The sequence below is a fragment of the Schistocerca americana genome, chromosome 2 (assembly GCF_021461395.2).
Source record: "Schistocerca americana isolate TAMUIC-IGC-003095 chromosome 2, iqSchAmer2.1, whole genome shotgun sequence".
NCBI lineage: Eukaryota > Metazoa > Arthropoda > Insecta > Orthoptera > Acrididae > Schistocerca > Schistocerca americana.
In genome coordinates, this window is record NC_060120.1 from 304,914,501 (window position 1) to 304,935,099 (window position 20,599).

The 20,599-nt window shown below is 41.4% G+C and overlaps 1 protein-coding gene across 2 annotated transcripts in view; it reads left to right on the top strand.

The window, feature by feature from the left end:
- LOC124592129 (tuberin) overlaps nucleotides 1–20,599 on the top strand; it is a 303,826-nt gene that overhangs the window by 167,248 nt on the left and 115,979 nt on the right. For both annotated transcript variants that reach the window (XM_047131806.1, XM_047131807.1), the window contains exon 19: nucleotides 17,995–18,184. In XM_047131806.1, coding sequence (XP_046987762.1) covers nucleotides 17,995–18,184 — 190 coding nt within the window. The remainder of the gene's footprint in view (nucleotides 1–17,994; nucleotides 18,185–20,599) is intronic.

Genomic DNA, 20,599 nt, shown 5'->3' on the forward strand with positions numbered 1-20,599 from the left:
TCTACCTCACACCATGTTAATTGGTGTCCATTGGTTTCAACTTGATTAATTACTTAGTCATTGATGGTTGTGTTGTCCCCATCTCCATTTAAGCAGAATGTTGAAGTACTTTTTCATTTCATCTCTGATCCCTTCCTCTGTTCGTAGTAAGTTACTGTCACCTGTTTCCAGTGCAATGATATTTACATATTCATTTCATTTACTCTTAGTACTTTGTGTAGTAATTTCCTACCTCTCTGACAATCTTCCTCCATCCTTGTAGTAAAGTCCTCCTAGCACTTTTCCTTTTCTTCCTGGGTTAGTCTTTGTATGGCTAGTTTCTTTGTCTAGTATTCCTGTGCTAGATGTTCAATTACTAATTCATTTAATCTACAATCTGTTTTCTGTTTTTCATTGTCTAATTTTCTTATCAGTACATTTTTATCTTTTACTGTTGTCTTCACCCAATCATTCCACCGAGGTGTTTCATTCTCTTTTGGTGTGTCACTTGTATTTCTGCAGATGTCTGTTGCTTCTTTAACAAGGATTTCTTTGAATAAAGACCACTCTTCTTCTACTTCTCCTTTTCTGTTTTGGGTTATTTGGCTGTTATTCGTGCTTCATAGCTCCTTTTCTTCTCCATTAACTGTATCATCACAAATCTCATATAATTAACCAAAATTGAAAATTTTAATATTTCAATTTGTACTTTGTATTTTACACTTCAGGAGAACAATCGCATTCATAAAAACACAAAAATCTAGATCACCATGAGTAACTGCAAAGGCACATATACCAAAATCACATTTTTTGTGCAAATATAATTATGAGAACAACCTCACAATATGATGATAACTTCACAGTGTGCCATGCGTATCAGTGTGTTTCCTTGACAGCTTGAGCTTGTAATTGATTATGGATCAATCCAGGATGGACTATAAAAATATCATGAAAAGGAGGCCTTAGTAAAAAATAAGCATGCATGCGTGCATAGACACACACACACACACACACACACACACACACACACACACACACACACACGCACACACACACACGCGCGCGCACATGACCGCAGTCTCTGGCAGCTGAAGCCAGACTATGAGCAGCAGCAGCAGCGTATGATGGGAGAGGCAACTTGGTGGCACTTTACTGCCCCCCAGCTCTACGCTGCTATCCCTCTCCCTCCCTGTCCTAGCCTCCTCCTTACCACCACCAAGTTGCCTCTCCCATCATATGCTATATGCTGCTGCTCCTGCTCATAGTCTGGCTTCAGCTGCCAGAGACTGCGGTCATGTGCATGAGAGTTGTGTTTGCGTGTGTGCGTGCGTGTGTGTGTGTGTGTGTGTGTGTGTGTGTGTGTGTGTGTGTGTATTGTCTGTTTTTGACAAAGGCCTTGTTGGCCGAAATCTTAGTTTGCGACATTCTTTTTGTTTTGCCTATCTGCGACTCAGCATCTCCACTACACAGTGAGTAGCAATGTCGCTTTCATAATATTGTTATATTCCATTCTGGATTTTCTGTTGTTTAATTTTGCCTGACGGCTTTTCTTCCATCATAACCCAGTGCTGTTTTCGTTTGTTACTATTTTCTAATGCATTACTATACCAGATGTCCATCCTTCTTTCTTGTGTTTCTCTTATCACCTTACAAACCGTACTGCATGCTGTACTCATGAGCTACACTGTGGCAACTGTCTCTGCCGCACACAACATACAGCTACAAGACCACACTGATTGTTGGTGCAGCATCTTATGTCCCACATTACTCCCACCAATATCATTAATCCTATACCTTCAAATTGATCACTCTCCCTGCGTCACACTCCCATATTTTCGCTTGTTATTTCACACACCATTCCTGTGTCACATGATCAAGTATTTCATCCTACGAACCCCTCCCCACCCCCCACTCCTCCTCTTTTCTATCCCAGTTCGCACACACTTATACACTGTCAGACCTGCAACCCACAGTAAAATATTTATTTATATTTTTTCTTCGATCACATTGTGGCTTCATGCCACTTTTAGTGGGTTTCCACCTTCCACTATCGACATACTCCCTCAAATTTCATGTTTCCCCTTATTTCGTCCGTTTCATGCTTTTTGTGATTTTTTTTTTTCCGTGTACTTGGATGTAGTTTTGAGAACTTTTTCAGACATCATTCTACATTATTTATGTATCTTTTCACTTTTTTTATCACCACCAGGGATCCTTCCTCCTTCCATTCACCTCAATACAGAAAAATTTCCTTATACGTAGCTAGAACTCAATCCCACATACGGTTTCTGCATTGTTGCCAGGGCTCATGGAATTCCCCCAAATGGCCTTACCATCTCCACCTGCCACCCTTTCTCCCACAGTGACCTCCATCTATTCAGATTCTGCCAGTCCTTAGACCTCACCAACATAGTCCTGCAAAACCATATCAATCAAGCCCGAACTTCCTGGCAATACCTTCTCTCCATCCATAAAATTGTCCTACTATTCAATCCCAAATTCCTGGAACCCATAACACACATTTAAATGCTTGGCCTCCAGGAACTAGAGCAACATACGCAATGCCACCTCAAAAATCTCTCCACCATGATCACTTCCTGCTCCCATCATGGAGTACAACTGTCCATCTCCTCTGCAACAACCTCCAAACCTCCCCCCCCCCCCCCCCCTCCCCCCACATCTCCTCATAGCTGACAAACCCTGTGTTGCAGACCTGCTGCATTTACCCTGCCTTCAATAATAACCCCCTCCACCACATAGAATCCAGAAACTAAACAGACCCAAAACAGTCGTGAACCTTTCCTCTTAAAGCTTTAGCCCCACAGAAATATCAGTCCTTTCCAAAGGACCGAGCGAGGTGGCGCAGTGGTTAGCACACTGGACTCGCATTCGGGAGGACGACGGTTCAATCCCGTCTCCGGCCATCCTGATTTAGATTTTCCGTGGTTTCCCTAAATCGTTTCAGGCAAATGCCGGGATGGTTCCTTTGAAAGGGCACAGCCGATTTCCTTCCCAATCCTTCCCTCACCCGAGCTTGCGCTCCGTCTCTAATGACCTCGTTGTTGACGGGACGTTAAACACTAACAACCACCACCACCACCACCACCTTTCCAAAGGCATCACCTTTTGTCCCACTCCCAAATTAAATCATGCAGGACATGTTAAAGAAATTCTCTCCTTCTTCTGGTCCCTATAGCGGAAACACTTTTTGACCACCAACCCTACAAATCAGTTTCAACCAAAGACCAATGTTGAGCCTTCTGTGACACAGTACATTCCTCCATCCAACCATGATCCACCCCCTGCCCCCAAATCACTGCCTGTTAACTTTCAAGAATGTCTTAACCACGAGCCTTCCTCAAAACCTCAACATGCAAACTAACGTAACATCTACAGAAAGAACCACAGTCTACCACTGGAAAACGCTTACCTGCAGACAAAGGCTCAACCACTTGCGTTTGAAACCATAAGGATTAGCCAGCAGAAGGACTTCACCAGCTGCTACAAACCCTGCCACAGTGATCCCATTCCAGAAATCCAGTAGGATCTCCAGCCTCTCCTCAAATTCTTAGGCTCATTCCAGAAGCTCTCCCGGGAGCCCATCTCTCTCCACACTCCTACCATTCCTCGCACTCCTACCTTCTACATGCTTCCTAAAATAAACCTAACGACCCAGGACACCCCGTTGTGGTCGGTTACTGTGCCTGCCACTGAGAGACTCCCTGTTCTTGTAGACCAACACCTTCAGCCTATTACCCGCAGCCTACCCTCCTATTTAAAAGGAACCAACCATTTCCTTCATGAACTCTCCACAGTTCCTGTTCCTTTACCACACTACATCCCTAATGCCCATGGCCTTACCACTATTGAACACTACCTTTCCCAACACCCAACGGATTCCAAACCAACAACCTCTTTTCTAATCACCACGACCAATTATATCCTCACCCACAATTACTTCTCTTTTGAAGGCATTACCTACAAACAAATCTGGGGTACAGCGATGGGCCTACACATGGCACCATCCTATGCCAACCTGTTCATGGGCCATCTAAAGGAATCCTTCCTAAACACCCATAATCCTAAACCTCTCACCTGGTTCAGATTCATTGACGACATCTTCGTGATCTGGATTGAGGGTAAGAATTCCCCATCCACATTCCTCCAGAACATCAACACTTTCTCCCCCATTCACTTCAGCTGGTCCTACTTAACCCAACAAGCCACTTTCCTATGTGTTAACTTCCACCTCAAAGATGGCTACTTGAGTACCTCTGTCCATATCAAATCTACCGACCACCAGCAATACCTCCACTTCGACAGCTGCCACCCATTTCATATTTCGAAAAGCTAATCCAATGACAATAAAGAGTTTTTTAAACCTTGTTAATGACCAAAGAGGCAGGATGTTTATAATGCTGATAACACAGATGAGAAATACAATGCATTCCGTAACACACTGCTCATGCTCTTTGAAAGTTTTTCCATTACAACATTCTAAACTGGGTACTAGCAGTAAAGGGTGTCCTGGGTGGCTGATTATTAAGATAAGGATAGCATGTAAAAAAAAAGTGGGAATTATATCAAAATGTTAGAAACTGTCACAATCAGCTACAGTAGCCCATTACAAACAGTATTGTACGGTGCTTAAAAATGTTATTAGGAAGGCAGAGAGTACATGGTACACAAACAGAATAGGTAATTCACAGGACAAAATTAAAAACATTAGTCAGTTGTGAAGGAAGTGTCTGGTCAGCAGCACAAGGTTGATGATAAAAAGTCAATTCGTAGCAAAAATATTGCTGTTACTGATAAATCAGATTCATGTACAGTATTTAACAATCATTTTCTGAGCATTGCTGGTGAGTTACATAAAAACGTAGTTCCTACAGGGAATCACATAACTCTCTTGGAAAATACCTTCCTGAGATTGATGTCTGAAATACTACTCTGTGACACTGACAAGGGGGAGATTGAGTCACTAATTAAATCACTGAAGACTAAGGATTCTCATGGATGTGATGGAGTGAGTGCCTAGCAGAATATTAAAGTACTGTGCTGCACATGTTAGCCCTGTACTTATTTTGTACATATTTGTAATTTTTCTTTTAAGAATTGTCAGTTTCCTGAATGATTACTCAGTAGTAGAGCCGCTTTATGGAAAGGGAGGAAGTGGCAATGTAGACAATTTAGACCTATTTCTAAACCATCAGCGTTTGCAAAAGTTATTGAAAAGGCTGTGTATGTAAGGATAATTGATTGTTTTATTTCACGTAATTTGCTGTCAAATGTATAGTTCAGTTTTAGAAGTGATTTAACAACTGAAAATGCTGTATTCTCTTTTCTCTGTGAGGTATTGGATTGACTTAACGAAAGGTTTTAAATGTTAGGCATCTTTTTTTATTTAACTAAGGTGTTTGATTGTGTTGATCACAAAATATGGCTCAAGAAGTTTAACCATTATGGAGTAGCTCACAGTTGGTTCACTTCCTACTTCAACAAGACAGCAAAAGGTCATTATTCACAGTGTTGAGAATGGCTATGATATGGGGTCTGAGTGGGACAGGGTCCAATTGGGGTGTGCCCCAGGGTCACTCCTGTTCCTTATTTATATAAATGAATTGTCCTCTAGTATTACAGGTGATTCTAAAATATTTCTGTTTGCTGATGACACTAGCTTGGTAGTAAAGGATGTTGTGTGCAGCACTGGCTCTGTTTCAAATAGTGCAGTTCATGACCTAAGTTCGTGGATTGTAAAAAATAAACTAATGCTAAATCACAGTAAGACTTAGCTTTTACAGTTTCTAACTGACAATTCAACAAAACCCGATGTGTTAATTTCATAGAATGGGCATATGATTAGTGAAACTGAACCGTTCAAATTTCTAGGTGTTTAGATAGATAGTAAACTGTTGTGAAAGCCACGTTCAGGTTCTTGTTCAAAGACTTAATGCTGCCATTTTTACTATTCGAATGGTATATGAAGTAAGTGATATTTGACACAAAAACTAGTCTACTTTGCTTATTTTCATTTGCTTATGACATATGGTGTTATATTTTGGGGTAACTCTTCCCATTCTCTAAGGATATTTTTGGCTCAGAAACGGGTGGTCTGACAATAAGTGGTATAAGTTCACAAACCTCTTGTTGAACCCTGTTTATTAGTCTGGGTGTTCTGACATTGGCCTCATTTCTTATTAACAGTATCAGCTCATTCCCAAGAGTTAGTAGCTTTCACTCACTTAATACTAGGCAGAAATCCAGTCTGCATTTGGATAGCACTTCCCTGACTCGTGTGCAGAAAGATGCGCAGTATACTGCTGCATCCATTTTCAATAAGCTACTACAAGAATTCAAAAATCTTAGCAGCAATCCACATGCTTTGAAATTGAAACTTGAGAGTTTCTTCATGGGTCGCTTCTTCTGTTCTGTCAAGGAGTTACTTGAAAAATTAAGCTGACTCCTGTGTTATATTGTTGTTTGTTTTTACATATACTTATGCTTGTCTTTTTTTGAGTTCATAAACATTTTATTTTATCTGTTATTACTGTTATGTTGTAGTTGCATCTACTGACACACTACATGACCTTGGAGATATGCTCTTAAATTTGGTCCTATGAGACTAGCTGTGTAAAATTAAAAAAAAAAAGAAAAAAAAGAAAAAGAAAAGAAAAGACAAGAAGTCCCTCCCATACAGCTTAGTCACCCACTGCCGTCACATCTGCAGTGTCAGGTGGTCCCCCTCAAAATATACTGAGGGTCTCACTGAGGCCTTTGCAGACTGTAATTACCCTCCCAGCTTTGTACAAAAAGAGATCTCCCATGCTTTATCTTTCTAGTCACCCACAACCTCTCAAAGTGCCACTGCCCAGCTACAGAGGTGCAATCTCCTCGTAACTCAGTATCAGCCAGTAGTGGAGCAACTGAATTACATTCTCCACCACTGAAATAAGAAATTTCCTGCATACTATCCTTCCAAACACTTCCCCACCCCACACACACAGTCATATTCCCCCCTCCCAATGAACCTACACAATCTCCTTGTCCATCCCTACATAGTCGTTGCTCCCAACCCCTTGCCCAGCCCTGTAATAGACGTAGATGCAATACCTATCATTACATCCCCCCACTACCACCTACCCCTGTCCAGTCACAAACGTCACCCATCCTGTCAAAAGACAGAGGTACCTGTGGAACCAGGCATGTGATCTACAAGTTAAGCTGCAGTCACTGTCGCATTCTATGTAGGCATGACAACCAACAAGCTGCCTGTCCACATAAATGGCCACTGACAAACTGTGTACAAGAAACAACTGGACCATCATGTTGCTGAGCATGCTGCCCAACATGACGGTCTCCATTTCAGTGACTGCTTCACAGCCTGTGCCATATGGATACTTCCCACCAGCACCATCTTTTCTGAATTGTGCAGGTGTTAACTCTCCCTGCAACATATCCTACTTCCTGTAAACCTTCTGGCCTCAAACTTCATTAGTCATTGTTCTCATCCATCTAGCCCCTGTACTTACACCAGCACTACACAGCCCTCTATTCCACAAACAAACCCAGTCTTTTTACTTCTCTGTTTTACCACTACCCCCCCCCCCCCCCTCCCCCCCGCCTGTCGAACCTGCTGACTGCACCTCACGGCCTTACCATCTCTCTACTTCGCCCCTGCTCGCTCCCCTGCAGAACTTTACTTTTATTTGCTACTGATCAGTGAAATTTATCCTGAAAAATGATACTAAAGTTACTGAAAAATAGTGTTTATTTTCATTGCATTTCTTTTACTTGTGATTTCTCCTTCCTGTGCGATGAGAGTAGGACACTTCTTTAATCGACAAATGTACTTTTTCACATATCAGTAACAGTATATGTCACAGGGTTTACATGAGGGCATACACTTTGAAAGAATTACCTTTAATGAACAAGTTGGTATTCAAATTTCATCGGCAAAAACCCCATTGTGTGAGGAGGGAACATTTTGCCCCCTACCTCCCAAGTCGTTAACATACAGAAAAAGCTCCAGTTTTACATTAGGTGTCAAAACTTTGTCCAGAAACAAGGTAGGTTTATTTTGTGAGTTTTTCAGATTTTGTGGCTGTTGCATGCACATTTTGATGTCATTCCATTGATTGGTTTATGCCGTCTGTGAGGTTTCAGGATTGCGGCTGGATGATATTGACTTCTTACCACAGAATTTCAGCTGGCAACCATCCAGCCATCTTATGCCGTGATGGACTTGAGGGCTAAATTTGTCACTAACTTCTTGAAGACAAACAAAAACTGTTGGTAGCAGTTATTTGGAAGGCATTAATTAACCATATCAGTTGTAATGGTAAAATCTGCTTTAATAAAATTTACACCTTTATTTCTTTTGCTATACATCCACAGCAATAAAAGAAAAAGAAGCATAAGATTGAATTTGAACATGAGGCACGACATTATGAGACTTTCTCGAAAGCTATTGCTTGTTGGCACCTAAGCCAAAATAGGTGTCCCTTTATTTTCATCTTTTTATCACTTGCCAGGTTTTCACTGTATCAGAGGGCAACCTGTGTTCCCCTTGTAAGCAAGCACTTGCTGCATATCATTGTTGTTGAGGCTTGTGTAGAAGTTGAAACTGCATGGTTATCATTTCCAGGCTCAAAGCCTCAGCGTTTCAGTCCCCGCAACATTGAAGTCAGTTGGCAGAAATAAAAGTGGGGGCTGTCAGTGATGATAATTTTTGTAGTTATTCAGTCTTTTTGTTCTACATATAAGTGGAACTCGGGAACGTTGCACACCATATATAAGGAGAATTTATAAATGTGTCTCACTCTTAATGCATCCACCAAGCTTCTGTTTCAGTAACAAACATGACACACTTGCTGCAAGGTAAATACAATTACAACATTTTAACAGTGTAGGAAAAGACAGATTGCTAGTTACCATAAAGAAGACACATCAAGTTGCAGACAGGCACGATTAAAAGGCTCTCGCTTTTAGCTTTCGGTCACAGCCTTCATCAGTAAAGAGGACACACACACACACACACACACACACACACACACACACACACACCTCACGCACACACGACCGCCATCTCCAGCATCTCGGGCTGCATTGCAATATCACATGGAATGCAAGCAGCAATCTGGAGAGGGGACGGGCAAAGGGAAGGGGAGGGGGAAGGAATGGTAGAGTACAGGTGGGGAGAGAGACGACCGCTGTCTGGTGGAGTGTGCAGGGACTAGACTGCTGACAGATACAGCATCAGGAGGTTATGGGACAGTAGATTGGGGGAAAAGAAAACAAAAAGAGAGAGAATATGGGCAGATGTATTGTCAGAGGGCTGCAGATACACAGGGAGAGAGGAGAATGGAGAGGAGATGATAGGACAGAAGGGGTGGAGGATGTGTGGACAATATATTACCATAGGTTGAGCTCAGGATAATTGTGTGAGGGGAGAATGTGTTGTAAGGATAACTCCCATCTGTGCAGTTCATAAAGGGTGGTGGTGGAGGGAAGGATCCAGATGGCTTGCGTAGTGAAGCAGCCATTGAAGTCAAGTGTATTATGTTCAGCTGCATGTTGTGGCACAGAGTGATCTATTTTACTCTTGGCCACAGTTTGGCAGTCACCGTTCATGCTGATGGACAGCTGGTTGGTAATCATACCAGTATAAAAAGCTGTGCAATGATTGCAGCAGAGCTGGTAAATGTCGTGGCTGCATTCACAGGTGGCCTGGCTCCGGATGGGGTAGGATAAAGCTGTGATAGGGCTGGAATAGGAAGTGCTTGTGGGTGCGTTGGGCAGGTTTTGCACTTAGGTCTTCCACAGGGATATGATCCTTGCAGTAAGGTTGGGATTGTTAGTGGCATTGGGATGGACTAGGATGTTGTGGAGATTGGGTGGGTGACGGAACGCCAGTTTAGGAGGGGTGAGAAGTATCTCGTGTAGGATGTCCCTCATTTCAGGGCACAATGACAAATAATCAAAGCCCTGGTGAAGGATGTGTTTCAGTTGTTCAAGTCTGGGGTGGTACTGGGAGATTAAGGGGACAATCATTTGTGACTGGTGGGAGGATTGGGGTCATGAGGGGAAATGGCACCAGAGGTCTGTTTGCGGTCTAGGTCTGGGGGATAATGCCTGCCTGTGAAGGCCTTGGTGAGACTCTCAGCATACTGAGCAAGTAAGTTTTTGTCACTGCAGATACGCCGTCCCCAGGTAGCAAGACTATATGGAAGGGATCTTTTGCTGTGAAAGGGATGACTGCTGTCATGATGCTGGTACTGTTGGTGGTTGGTGGGTTTAATGTGGACAGGGGTGCAGATGGAGCCGTCAGAGAGGATGTCAACATCTAGGAACGTGGCACACTGAGTTGAGGAGGACCATCTGAAGTTGATGGGAGAGAAGGTGTTGAGATTGTGAAGGAATGAAGATAGGGTGTCTTGGCCCTGGATCCAGATCATGAAGATATCATCAATGAACCAGAACTAGATTGGGGAAGGCTAGAAAGTTCTCCTCTACATGGGCCACAAAAAGATTGGCATAGGTGGATGCCATGCCGGTGCCCATTGCTGTGCCGCGGGTTTGTTTATACACCTTCCTTTCAAATGAGAAGTAGTGGTGGGTTAGGATAAAGTTAGTAAGCTGCATGAGGAATGAGATACTGGGTTTGGAGCCTGAAGGACATCGGGAGAGGTAGTGTTCAGTAGCGGTAAGACCGGTAAGCCTACTTACTAGGTTTGCTAGACAAACATTCAAGCAAATCATATTAATGAGTTTTATTTCAAAAAAATTAAATGACAATACTTAACTTTGACAATTACACAGGAGTGTTGCAAGCAAGGGGGACATACAAAATAAGCAATCTTCTTCAGTATAAACAACCTCAAGTCTGTGATACTTAGCGAGTACAAGCGAAGTAACTACAGTTGATGCTGCTATTGAACTGTCTGTCACCAGTCGGTTGCGGCACTTATGTCCTCTTCACCTATTATCAACTGTCGTCCTGGAGAGGGGTCAGTCAGCATGCAATTGGCTGATGTCTTCTCACAGCCATGTCTTCTCTATCATTCCCAACTGGCATGCTGGTGCTTGACTTCACACCGTAACACGTCGCTTGCTAGGAGTTATTTCATGACAAAAAATGAACTACTACTGGAATGATCTGGTAACAGTTTCACTTTAGCATGCCTGAATAAATGTTTCCACAATTTTCTGAGGCTACAACTTCCCACCTGGCAACAAAGGCCAATCTCTTATCAATGACCTGTGTGGTGATTTGGCACTAATGTGGTACAGTACGTTGCTGGTTGTAATGGAACTTGTAAAGAAGACAGAGTAGACCAAACACTGTTAGATTTCACTATGTGAAATATATCCATAAACAAATTTGAGTATATGTCCAATTACATTCCACTAGCCACAATACAGTGTGTGATGTTGAGTACTGCTGGTACCACTATCAGTTCCCCCCTTCCCTTAACTTTTCCAGAAAGTGCATGGGAAGAATGACTGTCAGTAAACCTTAACATGAACTCTGATTTTCATGCCATGGTCATTTTGCAAGATGCATATGGTAGGAGATAATATCACAGTGCTTCTCTTTTAGCATCTGCCACTGGAGTTAGTGCATGAGTATTTATGGAGATGATCAACTAACTAAATTATCCTGTGACAAAATATGCCACTCCTTATTGGATCTTCTCTAAATTTTCTATTAATTCAACCGGGTAAGAATCCTGCACAGATGTGCAATACTCAAGAATCAGGTGAACAAGTGAATTGTAAGGCACTTCTTTTGTGAATGAATTACGTTTACTTAAGATTTTTTCTATGAAACTCTACCTAGCACCTGGTTTTCCTGTTATTTGTTTTGTTTACTCATTCCTTAGTCATTCTTCTTTAGGTCACACTGGACAGTTACTCTTATTTACCAGTTGTGTATTTTTTTAAACAATCTGTCAAAAATAGTGTAATTAATCAGTAATGGAGCTCTCTTCCTATTTATGTGCAGTATGTTACATTTATTTACATTATGTGTCAACTGCTAGTCCTTGCATCAGTTGTCATTCCTCCGCAGGTTTTCCTACAGTTGGCCACTGCTCTCCAGCATTGTAACCTTTCTATGAAAAACTTCATCTTCTGTGAGTAGCCTCTTGGAGCTTCAACCTTTATCCACTAATTCATTTATATGTCTTGGAAGCACGTACAGCCCTTTAACCCTACCTTAGAATACTCAAGAAATAACCTTAGAATACTCAAGAAATTATCTTTGCATCTTTGTTTTTGTCCTGTTAAAAGCATCATGTGAATTTCTATCTTCTAGCAAGTCCTGGATTCAGTCAAAACTCTGGTTTGATGCTTGGTAAGCTTGTATTTTGTGCACAAAACAGCAATGCGTAACTATCAAATGCCTTCTGGAAGTTGTGGAATGTTGCATGAACCTGGGTGCCATGAGTTTCACAAGATCTCTCTTTCTTTTTTGCTGTGGAGGATACTTTTTGCTATCCAAAAAGGTCATAATGCATTAGCATAAAACATTTTCCGTAATTCTATAACACACTGACATCAGCATTACAGACCTATAGTTTTGTGTATCTGTCTGATGACCTTTCGTGAACATGGGAATGGCATGTGCTTTTCTACAGTTGCTTGGTACCCCTTATTGCTCCAGCAAACCACAAAAAACTGCTGCTTGTGGGGGAGCAAGTTCGTGTACATGATCTGTGTAGTATCTCACATGTGTTTCATTCAGTCCTTTCCAGACCTTTCATTTATCTTTTGTTCAGCAGTGACATACCTTTTTGCATTTATGCAGTGATTGAAAGGATGATTTGTATTATGCTCTTCAGCAGTGAAAAAATTGAGAGACTAAATTCAGCATATTGGCCTTCTCTCTGTCGTCTTCTGTTTTAGTGCCAGTATGATCACTGAGTGACAGAGTGGATGATTTCCATCTGCTCACCAACTTTACAAAAGATGAAAATCCTTATAACTTAGTCAGATAGGTTGACTGATTTTTACTACCATATCAATTGAATGCTTCTTTCATTTCTTTCCTAATGCTCATTTTGGTTTTGTTAAGCTGTTGTTGTTACGTAAACTATGATGAAGCTCTCTTTTATAGTAACTTTCTAAACCAAGGAGTGAACAACAGTGCAGCCTTTCCATCCCTTAAAATCTTTCTCGGAAGATACTACTCTAAGACTTATTGTACAATGCTTTTTAATTTTATTCTGTTGTACTTTTAGATCTTCTTCCTCAGGAGTCATGTTGGCTAATCAGATACTTTGCAGTTTGTTTCCAGTCACTCTTGCTGAACAAAAATATTTTGCTATCATATTTATTATTCCATGTAATATGTATAGTCATTGATGCTATAACAGCCTTATGATCAATTTTCCCTTCCACTGCATTAATGTATTCAAAAAGTTGGAGTCTGTAAGTTACTAGGAAGTCTGAAATTGCCCTCACACATTGCTTATCTATCTCCTCAAAATAATTTTCACACAAGCTATTGGCAACAATTCCACACAACTTTGGCTTCAGTTTTAATGGCACAACTCTCTTGTTATTTAGCTGGCAAATTGAAATCACCCCATGTTGTTATAGTGTGATCAGGAAACTTACAAAGTTTTCAAAGTTATTTTTGAAGCCGTCTTCCAATGTGGTTGGTGAAATTTATTTTTCTACTATTCACTTATGGTTTCAGCTGGCTTTCTGTTCCTAACATTATGTGAGCATTAAAGGGTAGTGGTCTATTAATTGTCGGCAATTCAAACGTACAGTGAATGATGGTACCCCTTAGGGAAATGGCAGCAAGGGACAAGAAAGGATACCAGGTGCACTCAGTGTGTACACCTGGCAGCCTCATTCAACATGTTGAAGAGGCTGTTCCAGCAGCCATTGAGTGAAGAGAGTGCAACCAACTGCAGATCATGGTGCACATTGGAAAAAATGATGCCAGCCGTCGGGGCTCCGAAGTCATTCTTGGCTCATTCCAGCGACTGGCAGAGAAGGTTGAGAAGACCATCTTTGCGCATAGAGTCTCATTGAAGCTCACAATTTGTAGCATTGTCCCCAGAACTGATTGTGGCCTTTTGGTTCTGACTCGAGTGGAAGGACTGAACCAGAGACTTCGAAAGTTCTGTGACAAGGTAGGCTGCGACTTCCTGGACTTGCGCCATAGGGTTGAGAACTGTAAGGTCTCCCTATATAGGTCAGGTGTTCACTACACATCAAAAGCCACTACTTAGGTGGCTGACTGTGTGTGGGGTGCTCAGAAGGCTTTTTTAGATCAAACGACTATCCATCTAATCCAGATAACAATGGCTGTGGAAAACCAGAAGTATCAGTGTAAGATAGAAAGAAATGCCTCCCACAGGAGAGAATATTAAAATCCTAATAGTAAACTGCTGAAGCATTTGTAACAAAGTGCCAGAGTTTGATGCGCTCACAAAGAACAGTGAAGTTCATGTAATACTAGGTACAGAAAGCAGGCTGAAACCTGTAATTGATAGCAGTGAGATTTTTGAGGAATATTTAACTGTATATCAAAAGGATAGGCAAATGGAAAATGGAGGTAGTGTACTTGTCACAGTAGACAAAAAACTCAAATCCACTCAGACAGAAATTGAAGCTGCATGTGAGATTGTTTGGCCAAGACTCAGTATCAGGGGTGGGCATAAAATGATGATTTGATCACCCACCAGATTCATCTCCTGATGTAACCGAAAACTTCAGTTCACTTGGAAGTAAGTTCCACAATCACACAGTAATCATTGGTGGAGACTAATCGTCCAACAGTTAATTGGGAAATTCACAGTTTTGTTAGTGGTGGGCGTGGCAAGACATCCTGTGAAACATTACAAAATGCTTTCTGTGAAAACTACCTAGAACAGTTAGTTACGGACCCCACTCGCAGTGTATTGGATCCAATGGCAACAAATAGACCTGACCACTTTGAGGATGTCCACATCGAAACTCTGATCAGTGACCACAGTACAGTTGTGGCGACAATGATTAACAAAGTACAAAGAACAACTAAAACAAGCAGATAGATATATATGTCCAGTAAACTAGATAAAAGATCAGTAACGTCTTATCTCAATGAGGAACTTGTAACTTTCAACACAGGTCAGGAGCATGTAGAGAAACTCTGGCTCAAGTTTAAAAGAATAGTTGACCACACACTGGATAGATATGTACACAGTAGAACTGTTCGTAATGGGAGGGAATTTCCAGGGTATACAGTCACTGTAAAGAAACTTCTAAAGAAACAGAGATTGCTACGTAATAGGTGTAAACAAAGCATAGGGCTATAGATAGAAAGATGCTGAATGAAACTCGTTTGGCTGTCAAGAGAGCACTCTGAACAGTCAACCACACTTACTCCATCCATGTGAAACTAGCCAGCTTGACCACATCAGCCAACAATCAGGGATGTGGATAGCTGCAGAACACAGGGAACAAGTGTAATTTATGCCAATATGAGCTACAGTCTGCAGCCAGTTGCACACTGTGCATTCAGTAGCCACCAGCAGTCTCCTCCTCAGCTCAGATGAGGTTTCCCAGTAAGCTTACTGAGTACCCAGTGACCTCCTTCCCCAACCTTCATTATATTCCCTTGAATGAGCTCAATTACGTACCTAATACTGAAGCTCCATCCTTTGTTCCTATCCATACTTAGTAGGATAATTGGCCACTGGCCCAACAGACAGAGCGTCCCATGCTGGCTGAGGCATATTATTTGCCATGAGCACCACCTCATACCTATTGCAAAGGTATAAGTGGACAACTTGTAACCAATTCCCACATTTGCCTTCCACTTAAAGATACTTGAACTGAATGCTGACTGCAACACAGCCTCAAGTGAGGACACCCTGGTCAAATGTTTCACATCAAAAGATGCTTGGGGTTCCAACAGCATCAGAACTCTCACAGCTTTTGCCACAATTGATTCTACTGGAACCTGGCCAATGAAGCTTCCAGGTTTTTCCAAACAGCAGCCAGTTCATCTTGTGTCCATACACAGCAAATACGGGCCCTGTCCATTTCCTACTATAACCTGTGTAAGATCATAAAAAATGCTAATTAAAGAAAAACTAATTGAGAAATTGTGAGGAAGACCACAGCAAGAGATCAAATTATCCAACTTAGGTGCCACAGATGGCATAAATCTACATGACTAAAATTGTGATACATACAAAATATAAGCAAAAGTAATGAAAAATAGCTATAAAATCTTCACTACGGCGTCAGCTCAACATGATGATAAAAGTGGCAAAATAGGTGAACTCGTATAATAAAATTAATTACAACTACTAAAAACAGATAAATAAGCAATTACATTCCATTTCTTTGGAGAAGCAGTGTAGAAAAATACTAAATTACATTACACTATGTGATCAAAAGTATCCAGACACCACCAAAAAATATGTTTTTCATATTATGTGCATTGTGCTGCCACCTGCTGCCAGGTACTCTGTATCAGTAGTCATTAGACATCACGAGAGAGCAGAATGGAGCACTCCACAGAACTCATGGACTTCGAACATGGTCAGGTGTCACTTGTGTCATATGTCTGTACGTGAGATTTCCACGCTCCTAAATATCCCTAGTCCACAGTTTCTGATGTGATAGTGAAGTGGAAACGTGAAGGGACATGTATAGCACAAAAGCGTACTGGCCAACCTTGTCTTGTTGACTGACAGAGACCGCTGACAGTTGAAGAGGGTCGTAATGTGTAATAGGCAGACGTCTATCCAGGAATTCCAAACTGCATAAGGATCCACTGCAAGTACTATGACAGTTACGTGGGAGGTGAGAAAACTTGGATTTCATGGTCGAGCAGCTGCTCATAAGCCACACATCACACTGGTAAATACCAAATGACGCCTCGCTTTGTGTAAGGAGTGTAAACATTGGATGATTGAACAGTGGAAAAATGTTGTGTGGAGTGATGAATCACAGTACACAATGTGGCGATCTGATGGCAGAGTGTGGGTATGGCAGATGCCTGGTGAATATCATATGCCAGCATGTGTAGCGCCAACAGTAAAATTTGGAGGTGATGGTGTGGTCGTGTTTTTCATGGAGGAAGTTTGCACTCCTTGTTGTGTTGCATGGCATTATCACAGACTTACATTGATGTTTTAGCACCTTCTTGCTTCCCACTGTTGAAGAGCAATTCAGGGATGGCGATTGCATCTTTCAACATGATCAAGCACCTGTTCAAAATTCATGGCCTATGACAGAGTGGTTACACGACAATGACATCCCTGTAGTGGACTGGCCTGTACAAATTCCTGACCTGAATCCTGTAGAACACCTTTGGTATGTTGTGGAACGCCAACTTCATGCCGGGCCTCACAGACCAACATCGATACCTCTCCTCAGTGCAGCACTCCATGAAGAATGGGCTGCCATTCCCCAAGAAACCTTCCAGCACCTGATTGAAAGTATGCATGTGAGAGTGGAAGCTGTCATCAAGGCTAAGAGTGGGCCGACATCATATTGAATTCCAGCATTACTGCTGGAGGGTGCCACAAACTTGTAAGTCATTTTCAGCCAGGTGTCTGGATACTTTTGATCACATGGTGTATGTATATGAACTAAGTGCTGCAGCTGCTTGAGGATCCTCTCTGGATGGTGATTGGATCTTTATACAGCAGCATGAGAATGGCTCGATGTTGTTTTCAAAATAAACAGTTCAAGAAATCATGATTGTAGCAGACTATATAAAAGTCTTTATATAAAAGTGACCACCAGTTGAAATTAGTTTTAAATTGCTTATTTTGTGTTAGGCCTGAACCTTGTACACAAGGTACTTCTTCTTCAAGCATTCTGTTTTATTTGCAGTTTACAGAAAATTTGTTAAATCTTGTCTGAACTTAATACACACCTTCACTTATAACACTTTAATTTTCTCAGAGTTGTGAAACCAAATTCTCAATTTTCACCATATTTCTTGACTCAACTGTCATTATTATGTTATTAAAATTTTAAGTTTTGTATTGGTTGCAGATGACAGGTGGTGCTGGAAAAGAGGAGAACAGTAGCGCAAGCCAGCAACAGCTTTCCCGGCAGATGTCAGTGGACCCTTCTCGTCTCTCTTTTCCCACTACTGCTTCAGGGCCTGTGTCATCTGATGATAATCGAAAACTGACAGACACTCATGAGCCAGAACCTGCCAAACTTGATCAGTTGTTATTCGGTGAGTTTCCAGTTGATGCAATTCTAATAATTTGCTTAGAGAGTTTGTAATTAAAGGTGCAGGTCACACCATAATATAAAAATATAGACAAAGGATATACAGTTGGAATTCTCTGCATATTCTATTATGCAGGGATACAACATATTTAGGTAAGCTTTTTTATTGCATAACAGGTATCAGTATTATTTGATGGTTTTCACTGCACTCACATCTATGTCTGGTCATCAGGGTGTAGATTTTCTGTGATTTCCCTGAGTTGTTCCAGCCAAATGCCTGGGATTGTCCCTTTGAAAGGGCCAGACCAATTTGCATCCCTATTCTTGAAGAAGTTCAAGTTTATGAGTCCATCTCTAATGACCTTAATCTTGCTGGACATCAAAACTTAATCTTCCATCTTCCTTTCCTTTCCTTCCTTCCTTTCTTTTTGACAGTTCTGTAGAATCACTGATTGACACCACCAACCTGTTTCTATTCTTATTTTGCTGGTGTCCATAACTGCCAAGAATACAGTAAGAAACCATGATACACAACTTGCAAATTCAAACTGCAACTTGTAATGATAACGCTCTACATTATTTTATAATGTAAGTTCATACCATTGTTCTTTATTACAATTTTATCCATTATGGGCAACACTGTGAGTAATGTATTGATATAATGGAAAAACCTTTAATTCTTCTACAGCAACGACGTCTTTATTTCATCACTACAATATCTTGCGTAATGTGACAACTATAGTGATAGCTTATAGTACTTCATGTTACAGCACGATTATTTGACTCCAGTTTTTGTTGCTTAAAAAAATAATAATAAAATTGTCTTGGATTTACTAACCAGATTTTTTTAAAAAAAAACATTACATTGATTGTAGGTGCAGTGAATGTAAACAGTGCACCCCAACTACAGATGGCAAAGTTTAACAAATAAAGTTTGTTATTCTTAGTATCACACAAAATTTCTTAGGATCGTCATAAACAGTATGTAATTAAGAGAACTGAAATTTAGCTTGAGCCCCCAATACCATGACTGGCAATGACAATACATAAATAAAATGAATGGAAAACAAAGACAATGTTCACAACTAAAATTAATTTAAGTCAGATTCAACACCAACAGAAATAAACTGTAATCTGATCAACTCACAATACAGTGATTTCAACTGCTGATCAGTGAAGAAGAAGTCAAAGTCCACAGTGGCAAACTGAGTTCAAAACTGAACTTGGCGCAAATAGCTCAAAGTTCAAATGACCATCAATTGCAAAAATAAGTGTTCTACTGAACAATGGGTAGAAATAAAACTGAGTTGTGATCTCTGCAGAATATCTCTCAGCCCCCCCCCCCCCTTCCCCCCTAAACTAATGCGAAATATTCCAAACTGTCTCAACCAACAATGCAAAATTGTCTATCACCAGAAGGTGTGTAACCAATTCTCCACTGAGAGAGTCATAGAGCTTGCCTCTTCCAGTCTGTCCCAAACAGCGTGACATAATAAGGTGGCTGCTATCCTCTTAAGCCCTCGGCACACCCCTTCCTGGAAAATCCAAGCCTCTACATCACTTAATGACTTCATGTTATCACCAGCTTCTCACAACATTTGCAAATGCAATTAAAAATCTGAATGTGCCATTATATGAGTACTAAAAATCTAAACAAATGTGCTAGGGAAGTTCTGGTAGAATGTACACTGAAGAGACAAAGAAACTGGTACACGTGCCTAATATCCTGTAGGGCTCCCATGAGCTCACAAAAGTGCCACAACACAATGTGGCAAGGACTCGATTAATGTCTGAAGTAGTGCTGGAGAGGACTGACACCATGAATCTTGCGGGGCTGTCCGTAAATCCGTATGAGTATGAGGGGGTGGAGGTCTCTTCTGAACAGCACATTGCAAGGCATTCCAGATATGCTCAATAATGTTCATGTCTGGGGAGTTCAGTGGCCAGCAGAAATGTTCAAACTGCGATGAGTGTTCCTGGTGCCACTCTGTAGCAATTCTGGACATGTGGGGTGTCACATTATACTGCTTTAATTGCCCAAGTCTGTCAGAATGCACAATGGACATGAATAGATGCAGTTGATTAGACAGGATGCTTATGTACGTGTCACCTGTCAGAGTTGTATCTAGATGTATCAGGGGTCCCATATCAATCCAACTGCACACGCCCCACACCATTACAGAGCCTTCACCAGCTTGAACAGTCCCCTGCTGGCATGCAGGATCCACGGATTAATGAGGTTGTCTCCATACCAGTGCATGTCCATCTGTTTGATATAATTTGAAACAAGACTCGTCCGACCAGGCAACATGTTTCCAAGCATCAACAGTCAAATGTCGGTGTTGACAGGCCCGGTCGAGGTGTAAAGCTTTGTGTCGTGCAGTCATCAAAGGTAGACGAATGGGCCCTTGGCTCCTAA